Below are 26064 nucleotides of genomic sequence, written 5' to 3'. Positions count from 1 at the left end.
TTTCTTTATAGAGTTTATCCTTAAATACAAAAGTAGACTAGTCATATTCTAGTCATGCCTGGGAAAAAAACCTCTTCCACATTTAAAAATTAAAAACAAAACTGCCAGAGCAACCATCAGAACTTGTCAGGTTTGTTTTAAGCAGTCCTGTCAGTGAATCAGCTTAGGTCTGAGAGCTACAATTAGGCATGAAAGAAGCTCTCTCACTGAAGTACACCTCCCTGAGATCTGCTTCTGCAACAAGTTCCAGCAAGGGTCCCCAGACCAGTTCAAGCTGGCCAAGATATGATTACTTGCATGATCTTATTACTTACATGAGTTCAACAGACAACCTCCAGTCAAGTATTACATATTCATCTAAAAATATGGCACAGTGAATATACTGCCAAGTTGAACCATGGCTTTGGTGAATGAGTGGCTATCATGGAACAGGGAGGAAGAATTGGAGGCAAAAGGAAAACATTTTTCAGTGTTTTGAAAGAGCTGCCAAAGTATTGCCAGAGTTACCTCAGTCTCAAACCTGGCTGCTGAGTTCTTGCCTAAGCAAACCTAATGCTTTCCTACTATGGGGGATTTTGCTTCATTTTACTTTTCTGGTATGAAGATACATTATTTCCCATTTCAGGTTTTTCAAACAGCCTCCCAGACCTGCATCCATGCTTCTAAGTGAGTATAGTCTGGCATAGGGAGGTGTTGGATACCTACTGCTTCTGGAGTCTACCTTTATACATTTCTTGACTGATTAAAAATAGTAATAATCAATTTGACCCCATTATCTTTTATTATAACAAAACAAGGATAATTACTTTAGCCATTTCTTGCTCCAATTGTAGTCTTCTGTTAATTTTCTGCTGGTAGGTCTTTATGACATTTTCTACATGTTGCTCCATGTAGAACTTGAAGGCAAAAGGTGAGTAGCTCTTTATTCGGGATTCTCGCTTTTCCTCATCTTTGCCATTTTTTCGTACAGGCACTGGAGACGTCTGAATCTGCTTTTTATCCTTGCTTGGTTTTTCAGCTTTAGTGTTCTTGCTGCTTTTATCATTTCGCTCACTGTTCTCCTCAGCCTTATTGCACGTTGAACTGGGGACTACACGGAGGGTCTGCTCTACACCCATGCACAAGCAGTTGATATCAAACTGCTCAGAGCTACCGGGAAGTAACAAATGCTTGGGATATGGCGGTGGTGGACACCGCAGTTCCTGGTTACCGTAATCCACATCTAGTTGATAGGCATTAGTGGCTCCAACAGGTGGCACATGCTGCTCAATGATCTCCAAGCCATCCACAGCCGGTGCCTGTGCAGGTAACCAACCAGGATGGGAAGGTCCCACCGCAGTCTGAGGCTCAGGTCTCATCACTCGCATGCTCTTCACTGGCTGGAGAATATGAGCAGATGTGACTGCTGTGATTGTATTTGGAGATGTAATTGAAGGATCAGGTTTTCCTGGAGGAACCTGTCTTATAGACACTGTCACTTGTGGCTGTTGCTGGTGGTTGTTAAAGGAGTTTGTTCGGCTCGGCACTGTGGCATCAGGTCTGAAGGATACATGTTGCCGTGGAGATGTTTCTATTCCTGGATTTTGTAAAGAATCTCGGCGCGATGGCGTTGCTGCCTGCCACTGCTGAACTTGAGGATTATTCATGTCATAGAGGTCCATGTTTAGGCTATTTCTAGACGGAGTTAATAGATTTTGTGGTGGACTGTCTGAAAAATCATTAGCAAAGGCTGAACCTCTGGATATCACATGCATCTGATGAGAAGAAGGACTTGTCTGTTTGTGATGAGAATGTGATATATACAGACTTGACGTTGCCTGCTGAAATGCATGACCAGAATTATTCTGAACAACTGCCCCTTTATTTGGGAGATTGGTGTATCCTCCCTCCTGCTGCATCTTGTTTTGGAAGGACGGGCTCCGTTGAACACCATACCCCATAGGTTCCCCCTGCACCATCATGTGCTGCCTACTGTAATGCTGGCTGTTGGAACCATGGGATGCCTGCAGCTGCAAGGCTTGACTGCTGTGATTAGCCACTGGATAATTAATCACAGAAGACTCAATATTTGCAGGGTATGTTTTCTGCTGATGGCTTGTTGGTGTGCTGTGAGTGACTACTCCAGAGGGTCGCTGTACCGGAGCATTCATAGCTGTAGACTGTGAAGTAGAGATTAAATAGTCCATGTATGGCCTTGGAACTTCTGTAAGCATATTTGCACCTTCTGCTCCAAAGCCTGTCCCTTCATAGGCTGCATTACTGATTTGGTGGTAGGACGGAAAAGATTCGTTTGATCCTTCAAAGCTTGGCCTGCGGGTTACATTATTTGGCACAATACCCTTTCCTTCATAAAAAGAACACAGAAGAATGTTAGGAAACAATACAGGTGAATCAATTACTTTGCATTACTCATCCATCTATACGTACAGACATACACACACACATGCACACACGCTGTGTAGGGAGTATGTGTTATAAAAACACCTTCCAAAATCTAAATTAAGCACTCTGAACATTTAAAGTTATAGGTGCCAAGTATTACTACTGATAACGAGCTACTGGCTCACAACACTGCGCGTGCCAGGAATCATCAGGGAGTCCTATCAAATAATGAAAATAGAAGCACAAAGTCCTTAACTGTTAAATCATCAGATTACACTACAGCCTGGTTTTTAAAGCTGGACCAGTATTACCAATCATTACTCACAGACAGGAGGAAGCTACAGACCAGGGGGTTAAGTACAGCACCAACGGGAGGAAAAAAGCTCCTGGAAGGACTGTCACTACAACTTAAAGTCAACATTACTATAAGCTACTAGGTCATCACATAGTCCACATCTGTACACTGAGCTCACTGCTCACACTGGGGATCTGTTTACATCTCTCTGTTCCATCGTTCTCCTCAAAAATCCTTGTTTCCCTCTCCTTCATTTACAACAAAGGCATCATCCAGTTTGTCCTGTATTCTTTCTAATGTGTTGGACACAACAGTATCCCCTCATATTACTTATCTTCCATCTGTTTGGAAGGCAAATCTTTCAGGGTGTCAACATGTTAACCTTAGCTTGAAGAATGTGGAGAGACAAGATAGCATTCCTACAGTGGAAGTGTTAACAGCACTTTTCATCAATTCTTTGATCTGAGGACAAATTGCAGGTGTATAAAGCACTGGCTGTGCTAAAAAGACAAGGGGAAACTCTGTGCTGTCACTGTTTTTTTGTTCCCCTTCTGGTTCTTTAGTTTTCACAAATCACAGGACTATGCCTAAACAATTTCCTTTTAAAATCTTGACTTCACAAGATCTGCAACAACAGTCGTAATGAGCTAAGAGGCTTGAACAGTGGATTGAAAGCTTTTCCAATTATCTGCTTTACAGCACGTTCCAGTCAGGCCAGATACAGCACACCTGAGCATAGCTGTGGACTCCTCACCTTGACACACAAGCCCTGTTATATACAGACACACAAAGATGTACATGTTATTAAGGCAGGTCTATGCACCATCTCTGCACACTGAAGAGGCTGCCCCCACACTAAACGACACTTTCATAAACAACGTTTTGAAATGTAATTGAGTTGGACAAATAATCAGTGTTCTTTAAAGTGAAATCTATAATCAGCAGCTCTTTTTCCCATGATAGCACAAGGCCATTCTTAGTGAGATTGTACTTATAACAGCACTCCCTTGATAGCTCATCTATTGGGACACAGTGAGATGCAGTGATGAGGCTGTGGCAATCCAGAGCATCCTAAGAAGTGGCTACTCTGGTCTGGAGGTGGGAGGCAGCCATAAGTTCCATTTGTCATCTGCCAGTAGGATTCATGTTGAGCCTCTGGGGCAAACCAACTTTGTTTTTCCCTATCTGAGGCCATGAAGAAAAGTAGCAGCAATATTTGTCCTCCTTTGGGACACATACTTAAACTGTGTAAGGAAACTTGCTGATGTAAGGAGATACAATGTCCACTTCCTAGATCTGTATAGCAGTAAGTCTGTTCTGGTCTGATGGAGGAGTATTTGGATTTGTGAAGATACCAAATGTGGCAGTTGCAGATGATTCTTTTTTCCACACATTCCTATCCAACACGGTAACTGTTATGACTATCTCTTGCCTGTGAAGATTTTAGATCAGAGTGTATTCTCAAGATTAATCAACTATACTCATGGGATCATCTATTTTTATACGTAACTCTCTGTGGCACAGTAATATCTGGTAAGTTTTCAGTCTTGTCAGTATGCTGAAACTCCTGTTAGCTTTACTAGTTAAGTTAAAGCAGGACAAAAATTTGAAAAATCTACTTCCATACACCAATATATGGAATTCAAAAACAGAAGATTTAAATTCTCAAACTGCAAATGAAAAGTTCCCAAGTAGCATTACATGCTTCCTAATGAACTAGAGGAGACCTATGCTATCCTAGCACAAACAATACCAGACCAAACAAATCAGTATGATTTCGTGGCACCTCAGGCAGGCAAACATCAATCACATGATATTTAAGTTTTGCATCCTGCGTACCCTAAAAGCAAAGGTGGATCTTCGACTCAAAAGGTTAAGTATTCAAAACAGCTGCATACATTGGAACATTAAGAAAGCAAAACCAAATGCAAATGAAAGACAACTGAGTAATAGAAATGTTAGCCTAGAAAGATTTTACAACCCTTTCAGAGGAAATGTATGCTCTTTAGAACTGAGTGTGTTTTTTCACTTTCAGGAATAAAGCCTTTATAATATAAAGCAAAATACAGTTCAGTAATTTTGTCAGTTATTTTAAATTCTCCTTAAGGCCCAGTTGAGGCCACGTTTGTGCATGTATTGGGACTGAGCGTACCCTGTGGGGTAACACACTCGGAAATGTTTTCTTACGGTTTTCCAGAATTTCCCCAAATAATAGAACAGGGAGTCTCAAGACTGATAGAAGGGGCAGCTGAGCTGCTCCTTACACAGAACCACCACCCTTTCCCACCACATCTGAAGCTCCATTCCTGAGAGTGACCACCTGGAAAATAAGTTTCTTCCCCGTTCCTGTCTTCCCTAAATGTGGATAACCTCAGAGTCTACCAGGAAAAGAAGTGGCTTTACTGAAGACCTCCTTTCTGTCCAGGGATTTCTCTTTGTAGACTGAATGGGCTTTCTCTTCCTCAGCTTTCCTCATCTCTGGACATGCCTCTCTATCAACTACACCAAATTTAACACCCTTCCCAACAAAGATCTTCGGTTTGATCAAGAGGCAAGAAGGCAGGTGCTGCTGAGGTGGCCAAGAAGAGAACTCTGTCATGGGGAAATCACTTGCACTCAGTAAACTCAATTTATGACCACTCTTAGAGATACATTCAAACAATCTGATTACAGTAGTATGGATTTGTTAGTTTCAACAAGCCCAACACAGACAAGACCTTTAAGTCTAGATGTTGCCACTGATACAAGAGGAGTTCCTTGTCCAATGAAACAGGCCCCTGACAACAGCTCTCCAATTCGTTCAACCCTTTGTCCACTAACCCCTTGAGCAGCATGTAACATGTGATTACATTACCATGTGATTACACAGGTTCAGCCCATCAGAGGACAGCTATTTGTCTGCTTGGCCCATTTTTGAAACTGAAAGAAGATAAAGGTAACAAACTGTATGCAAACCAGAGTGTATCCTGATCGCAGATCAAAAGCATTCTGCAGTGCTGTAAGTGCTAATATCTGAATGGAAACAACTCATGAAAGGCCTTTTTTCAGCTGTGGTCTGATGTTTGCTGATGAGGCATACACAGGGCCCAAATCCTCCAATTTGCTAATTTACATGAAACAGAGCTGAAGCAGACTAGCAGGGATGAGTGGAAAAGCTTCTGCTATCTTGGCCCAAGCTATTTTTGCAGTGTACTTACAAGGCTGTTAACATGAATGAATTCCTACGAAGTGAGCTATCTCACAAATCCACAGCAATTACCTATGCACAACCTTTTACTTCATGGTAAACTTGAGATGATTGAGCTGACTTGCACCAAATGATAAAAAGCTTTCTCTTTAAGAAGATGGACTAAGAACGTGCACATGGACAACTCCTGTGAAGCAGGTGAGTTGTATTCAGCTCCCAGCCCAGCCCACCTTGCCAGGCCATGTTCACTTCACTGTCTTCTGCAAGGCTACTACTGAATACTGCCAATCCACTACTCACCAGCAATGATTCTACTTTAAAAACTATCTTATTGCAAGAAAGAACACAATTTTTTTTTAAAAGAAGTTCATGCTTACCTGGTGAGGTCTGCTTAATTACACGTACTATCTGTTCATTCCTAGGATCCAAGTAGCTCATCTTACTGATATACTCCAAAGCTGCCTCAATACTTCTGCTACCCGTCTGCTTCAGTGCTCGGACAGCCATCTCCTGTATAAAGCAAACAAGAACTGCATCACATTGAGACAAAACCCAAGCACTGTACTGCAGGCTAGAAAGCAGTAAGTGTTCTTACATTTATAGAAACATTTTATAATTCACACCAGATCACAGCTGCCTCAAGCCAAATAGACTCATATTTTGAAAACATTTGCACGCGTTATACAACACAAAAATTAAAATAAGAAAATAACAGAAAACACAAGCTACCCAAACTCCAGCAGTTAAATAAGCATCAATGAAACGTGTTCTTTAAGATTCCTTAAAATAAACTTTGAATCAGGTCTGGAAAAGGCAGCATAGTTTGACATAGGATGAAATAGAATGAAATATTTAGCTTTTGGTATTTGAAAGCATGTCTCTCAGCCACACCCAAACACAATAAAGCTTTACCCTTTCACAGATGCCACAAGAAGCTAATTAGGCAGGGGTTGATTTCTGCTGACTAGAATCAATGCGGAAGAAAGACTGCTGTTTTCAGTACAGCTGGGACATCATTCACTATCTCTTTGCAAAATGACAAGGCACACCAAACTGCATGTGGCATTGTTAGTCTTTTTAGTTGTATTTTACTGGGCACACATCCATCACTGAGAAGTTAATATGGGTCCCAGACATACAATCTGAAAACTAAAACTGGGGCAAATATGGATGTTCTAGTTAAACTAACACAACCATAGTTAGCATCCCCTGCTCTACAGCCCGCAAGTCACACTCTCCTGCAGTTTGTTTATACTTTTAACTATAGCTCAGGTATACAGAATACCTTTCAACAATGACTCTAGCCTCTGGTCACAAAGCAAAATTCACAAACCCTCACAAGGCTGCATGGTCTTTTCTGAAATGATGGAGAAACTGAAATCCAGAGCTTTAATGTTGAATTCAACTCACTGAACTTCACCCATTAAGAAGTTAGATACCTTGTCAAAAGTAGTTGCTGAGAACCTTTCTATAATCACCTCCAAAAGGCAATTCATAAAATAGGTATAACAGGAGATACACTGACCTTTGGTGACAGAAGATTAGTGATTTGAACCAAACTCCTAGCTCTTAGAAGACTAAAGTTGGATGAAATGAACATCACCATCAAGGACTTGCCTGAAAATATCAGTATCCTATTATCTTGCCACTTCACAGCCATTTTTGGGGGAATTCTGTCATTGCAACCTGTCCACTGAGCACTGAATCAGATGGAGTTTGTGCCTTCCTGGCTTGGCTTACCAGCTGCAGATGTGACAGCCAGGTTGGCACAAGTGCGCTGCTCTCCCACGGGTCAGTTCTGCACACTAGCTAACAGTCATGTAGCCCCAACATATATGTCCCTTTCAGTATCATCTGCAGAAAAGAGCAACTTTGCTTGACTGAACTGCAAGTACATGTAACATACTCTAATTGTTTACTTAGCAAGGGAGGATCATCTCAGATGACACTAATTCACACTTAGCACAGAGCCACATGCTGGCACTTGGCATTTTGATTTGCTTAGCTCAGTCCCCTCCTACTCCCCCCCAAATGGCAGCATTTTCTCCATTACTCAGAGGTTCTGCTTAGGGAATAGCTATAGCAAGTTTGAATATTTTTCATACAATTTATGACTCATAATTCATAGAAAGGCAGTAGTTGGTTTCACATTTCCTATAGCTGAAATATTTCACTGGCATCAACACATTACTAAGGGCAATTTTAAATCAACAGAAAACTATTATGTATGAAGGAAGGAATTTCCCACAATGGTTTTTTCCTCTCTTTCTTTCTTTTTTCTTCTTCTGGATGCATTTCTAAAGTATTAGCAAATTTGCATCCTCGCACTCAGCATTCTCATCATCCAGGGACTCTGGGCTTTACAGCCCAGTTCCACAGGGCTGCTAACATACTCTGCCCATTTACACCAGCCTCAGATCACAAGTCCTAAAATTTCCTAAACCAAATGTGCTCCATACACACATTTGGGCTGGCTTGGATATTTTTTTGGGTTTTGTCAGCAATGGAGTACCAAGAGAATAAATGCTCATACAATCCATTTCTCTCTCTTAGCTGTGTTGGCTATATACAATTTGAAGGGGCTAAAATAGGTTAGTTTTTTTTATCACCAACATAGTGGTATAATCTCTGAAAACAATCCTTTCCCCCCTGCTATACTGTGGCACTCCTTTCTCCTCTTTTGCCATTGCCTGTCAGAAAAGCAGAGTAAAAATGACACTGGTCTATTTGAAGCCACATGTTCTACCTTCAGCAGATATGTTAGGGGTTTCATATTTAAACTTCAGTTGGAATAATGGGAGGAGAAAAGCCCAACACATTTCACTGTGGACTGTATAATAACCTAAGAGGGCCAGCAAGAACTTGGGACCAGCAGATGTGTCACTGGCAATCTCACCCCCGCAAGCCCTGTGCTCCAGTTCACTGCCTCTCATCTTTCATTAGGTCAGCTCCCACTCTCCAAAGTTTCCTCATTACATACCCTGTTTCCTTAGTATTTACATTACTGCTGGAAAAAATGAAGTAATTTTTTTTGTGGTTCAAAAGAACACCTGTGATTCTCCTGTACACCATCCCATAGCTTTGGCACTTTCCCCCGTAGCTATCATGAGACACAAATAGCCCTAGTTTCTGATGCTGGTTCACAAAAGCCTCGCATCATCTCCAAGCAAATGGAGAGTGACCAACAAAAAATACACATTCCGCATAAAAAAGGAAAGGGATCTTCTCAGAGGCAGATCACATAATCATAATTCTCCACCCAGGAGACAAATCCCTCTGGGGGTATGAGATACTCCAGGAGAATGGAGGGCAACAAGAAGCTCCAGCACGGTTACAGCTGGCCTTTTGCCTCCTCTGCACTGTTTTTCCCACTGCCATCCTCCATGCCCACAGCTCTCTCCTCTCTGGCAGCCACCTGAAAAGCACTCCACTCATTCCAGCAGCTTTTCATGAGGGAGCGGGGACAAGCTGAGGCATGGCTGAGGCTTGTGGAGGGTGTGCTCTGTGCCCAAGGTGGCTGCTGGCTAATGGGGCATGGTGACCCTCTCCTTCCTACATGCAATGTAGCGATGAGCTCTGCTGAGTGAGGGAGCGTGGCTGGGACAGGCAGTGACGGGCTGGACTCCAGGAGCCTGGTGAAGGGAAGCTGGCTCCCTGCTGTGGCAGGGGCCAGAGCCTGGGCTGCATTTGCTGGAAATCGATACAAGGACTGTTTTGAATGATGGGAAGAAGGGCAGAAGATCAATTAGGCAGTATCAGTAATTATAATTGATGGAGAGAAGAGGCTTAAGTGAAATGGAGGGTGTTTGTGAGAAGCAGTAGAATGGCTCCAGAAGGAGGAGAGAAATCAATGCCAAAATCTTGCAAACTAATATTGTAGACAGTAGACAGCTGAGGAAATAAGAGGGCAAGGACAAAAGTGCACAGCTACACTGACACAGAGAGAGCTGTCTTGATTTTACACCACTCTAAGGTAAGTACATTTTAGAAAGAGAAGGGTAAAAAGACCAGAAATGAGACATGGAAAAAAAAAAAATTCTGCTCGGAGCCATATCCACGCCAAAACATTCAAGTAGGCACAGGATCAAATCCAGCTCCCACTGAGGTCAACAAAGATTTCCATTAACTGCAAGGTACACTGCATCAGGCCCTCCGCTTCAGATTGTTTCCTTTTCACCAGGCCAAATGCTGTCAGCCGCAGTATGGTTTGAGAAACCTGGCCGCTAGCTGCATTCTGCTAACCCCACAGCCAGCTGTCAGGCTGCAAGGAGAAACACAAGCCACTGGCAGCGCGTACATAAACCACAAGGGAACAGACCGGTCCCGGCCCCAACTCATTCTTTGCATTCTGTCTACTCCCTTCCGAGGATTCAAACAACTCCCCATGCAGGCTTTTATGCACCTTTTAGCTTTCAGACATCACTAGCTATTGGTGAAAAAAGAAACCAGAAAAAGGTGAAAAGCTACAAGGGAAAAATATCTTTTTACAATTAACTCTAATAATTTTGTAATTAATGTTACAGCTGCAATATTAAAATGAGGTTTCAGTGGTCAGCTGCGGTTCTGGACAGATGTAATGGAAAACCAGTCAGGCCATGAACCATGAAACAGACTGAGGCAACTCTGCAAATTTGTGTGTTCATAGAGAAAAATGGGGAGCGGGTGTTTCCCAGCTAGTTCCTACAGTGTGCTACCCAAACCAGACAGCTGCAGGGTCAACATGCTCTCCGTTACTTCCCCAGTCTCGGACTAGTAGAAGGCAGCTTTCCAACAGATTTCAAGACTTTGCTAGAAGGAAGGCCACCTTTGAGCTCAGATGCTCAACAGGGAAAATCCTTGTTTGATGGTAAACAGATATTTGGATGTGTACATATACAGACTTCATCTCACTCTGCTCTGTAGGCAATGTGAAAGGCTTTCCCCATTTTACCCTCCCGCCTGGCTGTACTCCACCAGCATTGGCAGCGGCTTGCGTTCTTGCTGTACTACAGGGTTGTCCAGCAACATTTTTCATTCAGAAAGCTCCTCGTTGCCAAGATGTATTTATCATCCAAGTGAAGATTGCACAAGAGGTTACAATAAGTAAGACTTTTTCCCAAGAACATTGTGTCTGAAGGAGACAATAGATCCTCCAAGATTTGGCAAGGGTAATTAATTGTTAACAACAATAAAAATTAATTACTTGCTTTCCATTCACAAAGAAGGATGGGTGACAGATGCAGGAAACAGATACAGGTTCCCTGCGGAAGGAAAGAAACTAAAGCCCATGCCAGAAGAGATGATCCAGAATTGATTACAAACCTTTCTGTGATAGCCCACCATTGTAGGAATTTTCATTCATTATTTTAAACATACAAAATGTAAGAAATTCAGGAAACAGTGCATACAATATGCTCTGTCAGGGTTGCTGCAGCCCCACTGAACAGAGAAATTTATTTGTAATATTCTCTATCTGTAATTATTCTCTAGTTGGATGCTTCATCCACTTTTGTACTCTACTTTTGTTTTGCCTATTTTCAGGTTGCTAACACCAGGGGCTAAATTTTGCCCACAAATTCCCATGCCTAACTATAATCCTGATTAAAATATTCTAGCCACATAATGAAGAAGCTATCCTGAGAATCATTAGCACTCTTCAGTTTTAGTGTATCAAAAAGGCAGGAGGAAATCAGCACTCAGAAACCTACTGAGTGCCCATTTGTTTGCCACAAGGTCACTTAGACCATTCATAAACCATGTAACCCATTCAGAAACTAACGGAGATCTACCCCACCGCTAGTTAAGTTTTCTGCTCCCGCTGCTCCTGTTACAAAGTTCCTCCAAAGCCCTCCTGCTTTGGAGGTGATAAACCTCCCTCTTACTTTCAGCCCAAATTATGCAGGGTGTTTATTCCCTCTGCCTTTAGTTTCAATTGTCTTTTAACTTCAGCAGCTCTGCTGTTATCTACAGAGACCAAGACCTCTTCATCCTAATGGATGCTTGCATCTTGGCCTCCTGGGCTAAACAAACAACATTCTTTTCATTTTCTCTTGTAAAACAGGCTCTTCACTCTATCACTGTAGTAGCCCATCTCTCTATCAAAAAAGATCAGACTGGGACATGGTTTTGTTAAGAGCTGCGCACACCATTGATGATGTGCAAACAGTGGTGGAAAAATTATCCTCGTGGTAAAGTCATTCCTTTTCTTTGTTGATTTCAGCAGAGGAAGTTTGAGTTTGGGGTTTTAATCCTGGCTTTTAGTCCTTGCTTTTAGTCCTTGCTTGCAGGATTTCTACCCTTTGTGCTCCTGAATTTATTTTCAGTTCTGGTAGCACTCCAGCCCTTAAGGTCATCCATTATTTTGATAGGATGCTCCAGCCCTGCTTTGCACTGACTGTCCGTTCCCACTTCACATTGTCAGAGTGCTTCCTTTTTCTTTAAAATACCAGATTACTAATGGAAAAAGTATGCAGAAGAGTACATAAGTTGGTACATATTAGTACATAAAGTTGCGGCAGACAGAAAAAGAATATGGGTAGGTGGTGAAATGTAAGTGTCACCAAGTCACATCAACATACCAAAAAAATAACGGACAGTAAATTAGGAATGGGAAATTACAGGTAAGGAACAACTTTAACAGGAAGGTTTTTATATAATGTTTTCAAGGGACATTTGAAGAACTAACAAAGGGAGTATGCCCAAAAGATAGAGGAAGGATTCTGGACATGATACAATGCTCTGGTAAACATCCTATCAGAAGAAAAACATAAATAAAAATAAAACTAACATGACACTCCCTGCTATGCCACTGCTCATTCTCCTTACCATCAAACTCTTTATTTTATTTAGATAGTCACCTACAGAAGGTAGATGTATTTACTATTCTGTGTTTGTGCAGCATCCAGTAAAACAGGGTCCTGCTATTGTTCTGCTTATGGCAGTATGACAACTTACTATTAATGTAATTAAGTCCAGCCCAAAATATTCAACTTGTAGTAGTAGGCAAAAAGATGGTGGAGAGCTAAAGCGTCAATTCTCCTGGGTCCCAGGTTAGAAACCCTCATATCGCTACCACCAAAAACCAACCCTGAAATAAGATTACCTTAATCCTCTAAGCCCCAGGACATGGCACATTTCCTAGAGCTATGGAAGGAATGAGGCAAAATAAAACAAAAGTAACTAGAGATTGAGAAGCATCTTTTGATGATCAAGATTACAGCTGTTCAAAATGTTTCCAGTACCTTTCCAGATTTAAAACAGCTCTGGATTACTAAAAAACAAATGAACCAGAGAAATGAAATCAACATTTGAAATTCATCACATTAGTTTTTGTATTCTACCAGCCCTAGAGCTAATACAAAGTTCCTTCACAAGTATCACAAAAAAAAATCAAAGGGCCATCATGACACTTCTCTACTGTTTTTTCCCAGCTGCTTTTCCTTAAGTTCATGACTAATCAAAGCTATTTAAATTCTTTCAAGAGAAGAAAAAATACTCTAAAGACTTAGCAGCAGGGTACTTATGAAGAACAACCACCGTAAAACTTTCACCAACTTGGAAAGGGCAAGAGAGAAAAAAAACAAGAGCTGAGAACAGTAACTGGAAATATGACACAGCTCCTTAGCAGGTGTCTCAAAAGGCACCAGTTACATCAAAATACTTTTTAACACTATGTAATTTATATCAAGTAGCAGCACATAACTTCCTTTGGTGTTGGGGTTTTTTTTTGTTCTTTTAACTGAACAAAAAACCCCACCCACTGCAGCTCCTTGTAAGACACACTGCGTTTGGCCATGTGTGTTTCATGGAGGACGCCTGCCATTTTACACTACAGTCCTTGTGTTTCACGAGTTGATCAATTACAGCTCTTAGCATGAAAAGGAGAGATACAAACTTCAGGCTATAAGCCAATCCAGGGTCCCAAAGTTAAGACATTTGGAAATAAACCAAGCATGGCTGTTCAACATATTTCCAAACAAATGCTTGTAAAATGATGGGAGTATTTATAACAAGGTATCTCCAGACAAAGAGCATGTATGTAAACACTTCAAGAAGCTCTGATGAACTATTCAAGAGATCCAACCTTTAAAGAAAAAACACACACACACTGCCATGTCAATTTTCAAATCCAATCAGAACATTTAATCAGACAACTCTTGTTGATGTCCCAGAGAGTACATGTGTGTACATACAGACATACATGTAGATATTATATGTGTGCATGTCTGTGTATGTGATTTGGTTGAAATTAATCTAATTTCAAGTAGGCCTGTGAGCCCTTTGAAAGCAATATATTAAAAAAAAGACATGACACCTTTCATGAAGAAATAAGGCTCTTATTTGTCTCACCAGTCAGACAAGTAATTTAATCATATATATTTATATATACATTTATTATAGCATTTCTGGAAGCATGTCAGGCACTCTGGAAAGGATTTGGAAAGGGGAAGGCCTGCAGGAGACTGGAAGAGGTCCTGCCCCAGGCAACAATCCTGTACTCTGCATGAAGCTTAAGTGCCATAAAAGAACAGTTACAAACAGGCAAGGAAAGAGCAGCCACAACGGTAACAACAATAATGGAAAAATGGTGAAAATAATCAAAAGCCATCACAAATACTACTTTTTTTTTTTTTGCTTTCTTCCAAGTAGGGTGGGAAGCAAGAACAGAGCTGAGCTGCTCCTTCCCAACCAGGACACGGGCATGAGAAGAAGGGAAGCAGAGTGCAAAGAGCCCCATCACAGAGGCAGCTTAATGGACAGACCTGAGGAACAGTGACAAAGAGCCTGTTCTCCCTGTCCCCCGGCCTTGGAAAAAGCACCATCTGTGGCTGAAGAGCTGGTGGTAGAAGCCTTGTTTCCCTAGATATTTGGTGGAGAGGGTGACACTGTTAGCACCCAAGATACACAGTGAGTTGCTGCCTGCCTCAAAGGCTCGAATGACCCTTTCTGAAGGCACCCACTCTTTCCCCCAACTTTGTGAAAGAGGCACAGGCTCCTGATTTAGCAGTCAAACCTGGCCAACAGTAATAGGCAGCAGCAGTATCTCCCTGAGTACAGAATGTCCGCATTCTGGAAAACACACACCTTGCTTCAGATCCAACATCAGAACAGAGGTGTAAGGAGTGAGCACACAACATTCAGTTCAACATTTGCAGTACACCAGGACTGTCTATATACCAAAATTCACAGGTCAGGTTTGCATTAATGGTAAAATAAAGAGGGGAAGGTTTGTATTTTTACGTCTTCACTGCTCAAGTTATCTCCTAGCTGCACAAAATCCCTTCTACTGTGATGGTACCCGAAGCCTTCTGCACTGTGCTGAGCCCTACACAAACACAAGGGAAGAATCCTATTCTAAAAAGGATTTCTAATTTAAAACAGAACAATTGTATATACAGCCATAACTGTACATCATTACTCTTTAAGTCTGCTCATTGGAGAGCTATTTAAACTATTTAGAGTTCAGTCTAACCAAATGACCCATGGCGGGTGCATCAACAGACAGAAAGTTGTATAAACCTCTCCTAATCTTTCCTCAGCACTGGAGCAGAGGGAACTCAAACCAGGAGCACTATTATATGCTAATTCAGGAATCTTATACTGAGGCTAAATCATGTTATATAAACAGCATTTATAAATTACTGCATTGTCAGGTTTATGTTACAGAGCAGCATGGAATAGCCTTGCTTACTTCATGCATGTGTGAATGCACATGCACACACACGCGAGTGTGTACATAGCTTCTTTCCAAAGGTGCTACTTTACTGCCCTGAAATCCCCTCACTTTGGTTACAGGAACAGGAAACTTCCCACCCTCTGGACATGGTCTGTAGCAGGTTCAGCCTCAGCTCCAGTTCACTCCTGTTCCTCCTGACCGGCAGCCACTGCGGTGACCTGTACTCTGTCACACGGTGCCTGAGCCATATGCCTTGCATTGCCATCCAGAGGGATCCTGACAGGCTTGAGAAATGGGCCCATGCAAACCTCATGAAGTTCAACAAGGCCAAGTGCAAGGTCGTGTGCATGGGTCAAGGCAATCCCATGCACAAATACAGGCTGGGCGATGAGTGGATTGAGAGCAGCCCTGCGGAGAAGAACTTGTGGGTAGTAGTGGATGGAAAACTGAGTATCAGTCAGCGGTATGCGCTTGAGGCCAGCTGGGCTGCATCAAGAGAAGCGTGGCCAGCAGGTCGAGGGAGGTGATTCTGCCCCTCTGCTCTGGTGAGACCCCACCTGGAGTACTGTGTTCAGCTCTGGGGCCCCCAACATGAAAAAGGCATGTCGCTGTTGGAGCGGGTCCAGAGGAGGACCATGGAGATGATCAGAGGGATGGAACAGCTCTCCTATGAAGACATACTGAGAGAGTTGAGGTTGTTCAGCCTGGAGAAGAGAAGGCTCCAGGGAGACCTTGTAGCAGGCTTCCAGTATCTAAAGGGGGCCTACAGGAAAGATGGAGAGGGACTCTTTATCAGAGAGTGTAATGATAGGACAAGGGGTAATGGTTTTAAACTGGAAGAGGATAGACTTAGATTTGATATAAGGAAGAAGTTCTTCACTGTGAGGGTGGTGAGACACTGGAACAGGTTGCCCAGAGAAGCTGTGGCTGCCCCCTCCCTGGAAGGCTCAAGGCAGGTTGGACGGGGCTTTGGGCAACCTGGGCTAGCGGAAGGTGTCCCTGCCTGTGGCAGGGGGGTGGGACTGGACGATCTTTCAGGCCCCTTCCAACCCAAACCATTCTATGATTCTGTGATTAACCCGTGAGGCTTAAGAGTTTCTCCTGTCAACTAGGGCAAGCCACAGCACTATTCATCAATACTTTTAATACTATAAAGGTAATATAACATCCTTTTGAACTCTGAAGAAAAGGAAATAGAGGGCAATTAGAAAACAAATTCAAGTACAAGCAAATGAGTTGTCCCAAACCAAAAAGCATCATCATCTTCCTGTGATGTTCACTGAAAACCACTTATAGGTTCCTGTTCATATTTTTTAATAACTAGAGGTGTTACCAAACATGCCATCCCCTTTTCATACCAAGCCCAACAATGGGAAAGCTCTGAGGCTTACGACTGTAACTAATGAACAGGAGTTGCCTACCTGGTACTCCAAATCAAATCCTATGCACACAGCAGAGAAGTCCAAGCCAGTGGAGAGCTTGTTACCAAGCCTCTGTATTTTGATTCAAGTTGCTATTCTTGAATGCAACACCTCCTATCTCCCTGTCTTCTACCTTCTTTATCATAACAGTAAAGCAGTCGAGTTGATGCAAAGAGCAGCAAATCCTTCCAGCAGCAGCACTGAGTAGCAGGGTTTGCCAAAAGCTATTAGCAGACAATGGTGTTATATAGCCTTTATAACTAGGAGAAAGATACACACGGGGTAAGAATCTTCAAATACTCAGTCACTATTTGGTTTGAAACCTTCCTCTGGATTGGTATGATTTACACCCAGAAAGCAATAATGGATCCAGAAACTCAATTTAAAGACAGAAATCAGCTTGAAAAGACAAGAACAGGAAGCATTTTCCTATCACTTCTTCCTAAGGTGTACTGAAATCATTAGGAGGGCAGGACAGGTGCTGTGCATTTCACCCATGCAATCATAAAGTTTTCCCACCCAAGAGAACAGGCAGACTTCAGCCAGATTAATTCCTCCTTACTCCACACTTCTGCCCTTGTCTGATTCAGCCTAACGAAGCATGCAAATGTGTCCAACAGTGCTGACATTAATACCAATATAAGTATTAAAGGCCAATTTGAGAACATTAATAAACACTGCACCACCCAGCAAAGAACCAATACAAGTTCCTGGAAAAAAAATCTTAGCAAGTTGCCTTCAGGAATTTATTGACTCCACTGAAATCTCACAAAGTCTCAACAGATGTAGAACACACAGAGTGAAGAGCCTTGCACAGAAGGCATCTTCAAAGTTGAGGTAGAACTGGACCCAACCTTGAGGGAAAAGTGCACCACACGGTTGAACAGCACTGTTTCTTAAGAAAGGCACTCCAGTATAGCTTCATTTGCACTTGTGTACCAGGATCCTCACACATGAAATCCAGCCATGAATAAAAAATGGCACCTGCTACTCTACTCCAGGGGTCCAAGTGAGTGTCCCTACCCTCAAGGTGTGCAATCTTAAAAAACAAAACCAAAAATCAACCTACTCCTGACATAATGCACCTTAAATTACTAAATATATTAAGATGGCAGTTCCAGCAAAAGCGACACCTTGCTGTGCAAAGGCCAGCTGCCATCTAAATAAAGCACTCTAAAAACTCTTTTAAGTATTCTCTTGGAATCAGGTTCTTTCTCTCAGGTGGGATGTTTAGTGGTCTTAGTATTTTACACATATTAGTACACAGGGCACATTTGCTACAAGAGCAGCAGGCCATCCCTGTTCTACCCCAGACACACTTTTCACATACTGAGCTGTCCGAATGATAGCATAACTCCTTCCTACCAGAACCCACATCCCCCCCTCCTTTTTTTTTCTGAGACAGCAGTTTCTTACTCTATCAGGGCAAGTAAACCAAGCTGGATAGAATAGCAGTTCAGTGAAAGTCTCATGATGAGCTTATTCCTCTTCATTAGCAGCAAGTGATGTGTTTGCTAATTTTATTGCTCATGCGTTAGCCAAAAATGCGTTTGGCTGACATTACATTTACAATAATGCTATTTGTGTATCAAAGCATTTCTTTCCAGTGGCCACAGACACTAAGATGAGTGCTTCCCATTGCTTTTCCTTCTACTATAAAGATGCATACGTATTGAGTTACATATAAAAGAGGATTTTTACAAATATTCACAGAGCTTGCAAATGATTTCTCAACCAAACTGGATACAAGGGACTTGTAAACTGGGCATTTAGATTCAGCAAGATGAGTTATGAGGTTTGTTGTTCAGGAATAAAGCCCCAAAGCACAGAAAAGAATTCTGTCAAAGACTGGAAGAGCTTTTTGGTCTGTGAAAGTCAGCTGTTCCCCAGAAAGTCACATGGTGCTGCTAATTTGCTATGCTTTAGTACTGTTTATTGCCATTTTTCCATATCCAACTCTACAAACTGAATTTTGCATTTAGTCCTGTTAAAGTTGCCTCCGTCCTTTATACTGAGTGCTGCCTACTTAAGGCATTACAAGTCTTCTTATATTTCATAAGATTTTAACATTTAAAGAGTGATACTCCTCTCCCCTCTTCTTTTAACTTATTATATGGGTTTTTTTCAAGTTTTAAACCACCGGAACTTTCAACTGTTATTTTAAAACCTCTTCTCCAAGGCAAGAAAAATTCAGGTAAAAACAGTAAAACTAAGTTGGCCATTCATATTCAAGGTCAAATACTAACATAATTTTCCAAAAAAGGTTCAAGCATATTCCTGATATGGCCTTTAGAAGTTTAGGAGAGTTTTGTTCCCCCTAATTTTTCTTTGGGGCGTACTTTAATAGAGCTATGAAACCTCCAAGATATCTGGTTGGAATGCATCACCACTGACCTGTTCTCTCCTTTGAGGATTTATGCCACAATGGGACACCAACTGACATCAAGCAGTAATGCACAGTCAAAAAGAAAAAAAATATATCTGAGAAATATAGCTCCATTGTGAGACAAGTGAAGGCTACTTCTCTCTCAGCCTCACAGTCCAATGCAGCATGTCTCACGTGACTGAAGAAACATCTGGGGTTTATCTTGAGATTCCTAATATTTTTCAGTACAGACACATACATACACGCAGAATGCAAGCGTGCTGGGCAAGACAACTTGGTATATTTATTGTTCAAGGAGTAGGAAGATGTAGAACTTTTACATACAGTATTACTTTTTAAAAAATTGTTGGCATTTTTTAGTTTTATGTATTAACTGCAATGCTAGCTTTCATTTTTTCAAATTCTCATTCAGAAATACAAAAAAGACATTTCGCCTCTAACATTTTAAAATCAATATGCTCAACCTTGTAATATAATATACTCAAACTCTGCAGCACTAGGGATTTCATTAGACATTTTCCAGAAGTCTCCATGCAGCGCTTACTTTTATTAACTCTATCAAATACACATGTATAACCACACGTCCAAAAGTAAGAATTGCTAAACACCACCAACTGCCACTTAATGGATTTTTAAGACTACAAAAATACCCCTTTATACTAAACACTTTATATGACTGCTAGTCACTGCAGCTTTCTGCAGTTGCAAGATAAAACTCTCAACTCCACCAGTGCTAGAGGCAAAAAATAAAAAGAGAAAGAAAAAAACCCAGCTGGATAAAATATCTTAAGGTCAGGCTTTTTACATGTAAAGCAGCCGCAGCAAAATTATTCACATTCTTAACACATAGCTGACCGGGACAAGATTCCACAGAGAGGTAAACAATTCCCCCAAGAGAGCAGCTGAGTCTTCCTCAGCTGGGGAGCTACTGCTGGGAGGGAGAAATGCCTGCTGGAATCCCCAAAACTGACCAGAAGTGGGAAGAAAATGAAGGACTGTTTCTGCACCATGGTAATGCTTCACACAACTGCTCCTTTTCTGTGCTCAGTGAGAATACAAAAGTGTAAAAATAAGTAGATAAATACATAAATAAAAATTAAAGCCAGTTGGTAACACACACTTTAATCAATGTCCTAGAGGAACCTTGTAAGCAGACACCCAAGTCCAGTTCAACACAGAAGAATAGGGGAAGAAATATTAGATAATATTTAACAGAATAACTGAAAGGAATATAGGCTTTGCTTTTATTAAGTAATTATTTTCAAAACCATCTTTTGAAAGTAAAAAACCATTTCTTTCTAGGTTTCCACAATATCTCTCTTGAATTGTCCTTTCCTATCTGGTATTTCCTTAGCAGTATCTTTACTCACTTCAATGCTATTTCTGTTGGCTACCAGCCAAGTGGCACACTTTAATAGGCAAGACACACAGTACTGAAAAGGCATCTTTCTCGCTCCGCTCCATTTATGTGCAAAGGCTGTGATATGTATTAGGTTGTTGTAAGAAAAGAAATCCTCTTGCAAGATCCTCCTCAATGCCATCCCCTTAACATTAGTATCTCCTCACAAACCTGCCATTAGCCATCAATGAAATCACTCCTTTCAGCATTCATAACTTAGTATTCACATACTATCTTCCAGCTGCAAGTGTGTCAGCAGAAAACTACTTCTTCCACCTTGTCCCTGTTCCTTGTGCTGGAGGTATCACCTGCCTCTCTCTTGCCTGACCACACTGCGGTCCGGTCGCCGCCAGAGAGCTGGGTTAGCACAGACCTATGATTTAGCTGTTGAAGCTACCTCAGCTCATTTTGACCCAAGTGAGCTAGGGTTAACTCCAGCAGCAGCTCAGCTGGGACAGTAAGACCTGGGTGAGAGGAGGAGTCAGAAGAGACAGCACTGAGCAGATGGCCATCTCTGGAGCACAGCTGGAAGGAGGAGAGCACGTGAGCACAGGCTGAGCTTTCTCTCGGCATTTCCTCTGATGGTGGTTTGACAGCCAAGGCAGCTGCCACTGTCTCAACTTCTCTGCTCCTTTCTGTGCACTCCTGCCATAGCCCCCAATTGTGCTCATGTCCCTCCCACCATCCCCGAAAAGTTATTTTTAACCTGGATCGGTTTCCCTGATCAGTCACTGCTCAGCTCCACAAACACTGCTGGCACAGCCTGCAGGAATGAACCGGGGAGGAACAAGCAGGAAGACAGGCAGCTCCGGCAGCATCACCAAAAGCTGCTCTCCTGGAGCCCCAGCCCAGGAGTCTCCTCCCCTCAGATCACACCAACCTACAAACTTCCCGGGTGAATGGAATATACTTGTGATACCTCAGACCATAAGGTTTGGGGGTTTTTTTCCTCTATGCTGCCTTAAGAAAGTTTTTAATTGCAGTCTGCTGGTGTCATATTAGGTTTAACAAGCTAATCCCTCTCTTGTGCAGTTATCACCTAATATTTCAAGGCAACAACAGGACATTTTTCAGAAATATATTTGATCATCTTAAAAAGATATAGCCAAGGGGAAACAGTCTTACATGACAGGCTATAAATCAACATGTTAGACAAGTAATTTTAAACCACAGGAGGAAGAAAAAAAACCTCACTGTATCAAGCCAATAAAATCCCTGTAACAATGACTCTAGAAGATATTGGACCTATTCCATAACAACTGTATTTCTTAGGAAAATACAGTATTCTGAAGTCTGAACTTGATTAGACTGAAACAAAGGAGAGGGAGGAAAGCGGAGCAGAAGACATGATTCCACTCATCCTTGCTCCACAGTTGAAGTCTGAGGAGGAAGCTTGAGAAGGCAGAGAAAGAAGCTGTTCCCTTGACCAAGTCACTCAGTGTAGCTCCCAGTAATCCTGACAGTGGATCAATGTTCCTCACCTCCCTCTTTCAAGCCTTTACTTGAACTTTTAGGAGACTGTTGTTTTCCAATGCTCTCAACCCGTTTCACTTGATAGGAGAACAACTGGCAATTGTTTTTCAGGCTTCATTATTATTATTACAGCACATGCTCAGTTGCATGAATACTATTTCAAGACAGCAATGTTTCTTCTGAGATCTTTAAGGGTGCAAAATATTAAGAAACCAGTAAGAGACAGGTAATCACTTTTCTTTCTTAAGAAAAAATATTCTTTGAAGTGAGGTCTACAGCAAAATCACATTGGTCAAAATTCTTCCTGAATATTTCAAATATGAAATGGAACCTGGCCAGTGCTTTGACGGGATAACACTAGCAGTAACAAGCATGACGCTACATAGCATGGAAGGGAGGCTTCATAATACAGAGTCCCAGAAACTAAGACTCAGCAACGTGCAGTAGTACACTGGTGAACGTCTCAGTTTCTGGAGGAAGTAAAAAAAACACAGTTTCTATGCACCTCTTTGACAAAACTGCCAAAGGTAAGGATATATGTCTGGTTAGGCAATAAAGTTCCAAGTTCTTAAATTTCCCCTACGAGAATTAGGTGGAGACAGTACTCCTACTGGTTTCTAACCTGTTTGCAGGTTGTCAAGTACTGTTAAACAGATGTCATTGCATCACACCACACTGCAGGTTCATGAGAAGATCTGTGTTCATACTCCTTGAGCATGCCAAGCCCAAAACAAAGCTAAACCTCCATGGTAATGATACATGGTGATGGTCGCTGTATTTTGATGATTGAGTTCATACTATACCAGTAAACTACGAGAGGTCATCTTGGAGTAATTTCTGTAGCTCCAGAGAAATACTCCTTCCTCACTTCTACTGTGTGTGCATTGTACTTGGGCTCCTGTCTGTATGCACAATGCCTTGGATAATGCCGTGAGACACAATTACAGATGCAATGATTCCTGAACAGCAGTGTTCAGAAGACACGGATTCCAAGGTCAGCACTCACTTCCTGTATCAAGCATTGCAACTGTCTAGTCCTTTTCTCCAAGGCACCCATCAGCTCTTAAAATCATTGACATCATGATTAATTATTTTTAATCAAGCTTTCCAGTATCTGGCACCACATTCAGAGACTAACCACAGAGGCCAATGATAAGCAAGCTTAGAAGTATATGTGTGTGTGTATATATATATATAGTACATATATACAATTATGTGTGAAAACATGAATTTAGGCAATTTTTTTCCACAACTGAAATTTGTAGGATTTATGTTCCAGAACATGCAATATCTGAGATGCTGGAACTATGAAGTATTGCCATGCAAAGAAAACAGTAATACAGTCAAAGTAGTTCCATATGCAGCCCATTACTTGAATGACTATAATGATTCTTGCATATCAATTCTAATACTTTTCAACTTCCAGATTGCCTCTGCAAAAGGGTAGAGCTAAGAATCCAGAGTAAAAGTACCCTAATCTATAATAATCTGACAACCTACATCTTAAATAGGATCTATGTCTACATATGTCTTAAATAGGATCTATGTATTACAATGATCCCATCTAAGCAATCTATCTGCCAAGCAACTTCTGCGCTTTCTAACCTGAAGCATACAGGCTGGGACATCCCACCAGCTGACTACTCATTTACTCCTGCTCGAAACATTTATACACTTTTTCAATACAACCTCAAGCTCTCCTCTTGAAGAACATTAAGTAAGCAGACAGTAAGAATGACAGAGATATCCATGCGAACAATGAAAGCACTAAATAGCATTATCCTTTTATCTTCTCTGTGTCGCAACCTTCCTACATCCCTACCCTAGAAACATCAATTCTGGCTGTAATGTCTTCTGGGTAGAGACCTCATTTTTCACAATGATGTTGCACCACACAGCTTTACCACAATGCTGGTATAACAGTAGCTTTGCATTTGATTACTGCTGTAATGGAGCAATGCAAATGTGAAACCCAAGGTGAACAGTAAAACTCTTGTTAGCAATTTACACTGGTAACACAATCCATACCACACCAAACTTTTCCTAGTTTCTAAGACGCAGTTCATAGACCAAAGATCCTGTTCTGCCAGAAAAGGTACCATCATGTTTTCTTGTAATGTCATTACAAATGCTTGGAAAACTCTGTGGACACCAACATCGTAATTTAGAGAAGAAAGAAGGAAAATACCAGGTACTCTTCAAATTACAGGAATATCTTAACTGGTTATTCATTATCACATATAGCTGGGTTTAACCATCCATGTAATCTGAAATCCAAGCTACCAATATTAAATGGATTTGAACTGATTTCCATTTAAGGCCAAAATCTGTGCCAAAACCTAAGTCTAAGTAAATGGACTTAGCATGTGTGTGTACTGGTGGAACAGAAAGACTCTTTTACTGCTCTGGCAGTAAAAATCTCTGGCCTGATGAAATCAATAGGAATTTTATTTCAATGAGGACCGAATTTCAGCCCAAGAATCTTCACCTTCCAACATGGTGGGGCTGGGGATACAGTCCCAGCCTACATATGCACAGTTGATCTGCAATCCCAAACACACTACTCTTCCCAACTTTCTCACCTCACTGCACTCTGCACAGCAGTGCTCAGAGAACAGAGTCAAGTACTACCAGAAACTCAGATTGCACAGGCTCTTCACACTTTGTCTGCTGACCCAAGCATCCAAGTGACCCTCTGTTGTTGCAGGTGGGGTCTGAGGAAGGAGAACACTGTTACTCAGTAGCTGATGAAATGAAAAGGCCTCCCCACTCCCCTCCCCAGCACTTCCTGCAATGCTCCATACACTAAAGTCATATAACACTACAAGCTGGATTGCAGCTCAGTGCATTCCACTGCACTTTGTCACGCTTCCCTGACCGATACTATGCCAAAAATGACTAGCTTTAACAGTTCTCTGGTGAATAAAAGAGCTTTTGCAACTCTGAAACAGAGCTGAGTTTTTAATTCATGTTAAATCTGCTTTCTGTTCTGAAGGAACATTTTTAATGCTGCCTGTAATTCCTCTTCTGTGCTTTTTTCTTACTTCTGTAGTGACTTTTGTGAAGATAAAGGGAAAATTCAAGCTGACTTGTTTTTAAAAGCCTTAAAGAGACCTCTAAAATATGCCTGAAGGAAGTAAAAATATGAACTAGCAAAATACAAAGATGAAAAAGATCCCATCATGTTCATATAAATCTAGAAATACATGGCAATGAGCCAGAAGATTCACAAGACAGCTACCATAGAGGACAAAATCCAAAGTACAGCTGGACTATATAAACAAGCATGGAGCAACATTATCCAAGATTTGCACATTTACTGTTTATTTACTCAGTACCCAACTGAGCAGAGTCTTGTGGAATAATACAGACTGCTCCTGCAAACATCCCTTCTACTGAGATACTCTAAGCACTTGTAGTTACTGACCATGCCCTAAGAAACTTACTTCTGTAATCTGTTATTCAAAACTCATGCCTACAATTACCAAAAGAACGTGATTATGAGAAAACTGTAAAACTAACATAAGTACCGAACAGAGTAAAGTGCTCATTATGTCAATGCTTGGCTCCTGTCCATAGCAGAATACCAGCATGTTGCATGTGCACCCAAAAAAGGGATCCCACTTCTCTCCAAGCCAGTTAGCTTTGCTCAGCACATCAAGAACTGTTGCTGGTTCCAGCCCATTTTTGGAACAGAGGGTTTCACTATCCAACCCCATCTCCAGGCTGACCTGGAAATATGCCTACCCTGATTGCTACTCACGTATGGAAATAATAAAGCTATTTTTACATGAAAAGAAAATCCTTTATTTTCCCAAAAGCAAGAACAGCCATTGCAACAAGCATAGAAACCAGGCGTTTAGAAC

The 26064-nt window shown here is 41.5% G+C and overlaps 1 protein-coding gene across 1 annotated transcript in view; it reads right to left on the bottom strand.

The window, feature by feature from the left end:
* LATS2 (large tumor suppressor kinase 2) overlaps positions 1 to 26064 on the bottom strand; it is a 51788-nt gene that overhangs the window by 8122 nt on the left and 17602 nt on the right. Inside the window, exons 3-4 of the mRNA XM_074816039.1 lie at positions 6242 to 6374; positions 807 to 2344 (exon numbers count right to left, since the gene is read on the bottom strand). Of these exons, the coding sequence (XP_074672140.1) occupies positions 807 to 2344; positions 6242 to 6374 (1671 nt within the window). The remainder of the gene's footprint in view (positions 1 to 806; positions 2345 to 6241; positions 6375 to 26064) is intronic.

Source organism: Strix aluco, chromosome 2, assembly GCF_031877795.1.
Source record: "Strix aluco isolate bStrAlu1 chromosome 2, bStrAlu1.hap1, whole genome shotgun sequence".
Taxonomy (NCBI): domain Eukaryota; kingdom Metazoa; phylum Chordata; class Aves; order Strigiformes; family Strigidae; genus Strix; species Strix aluco.
This window is presented reverse-complemented; position numbering and strand designations above follow the sequence as displayed.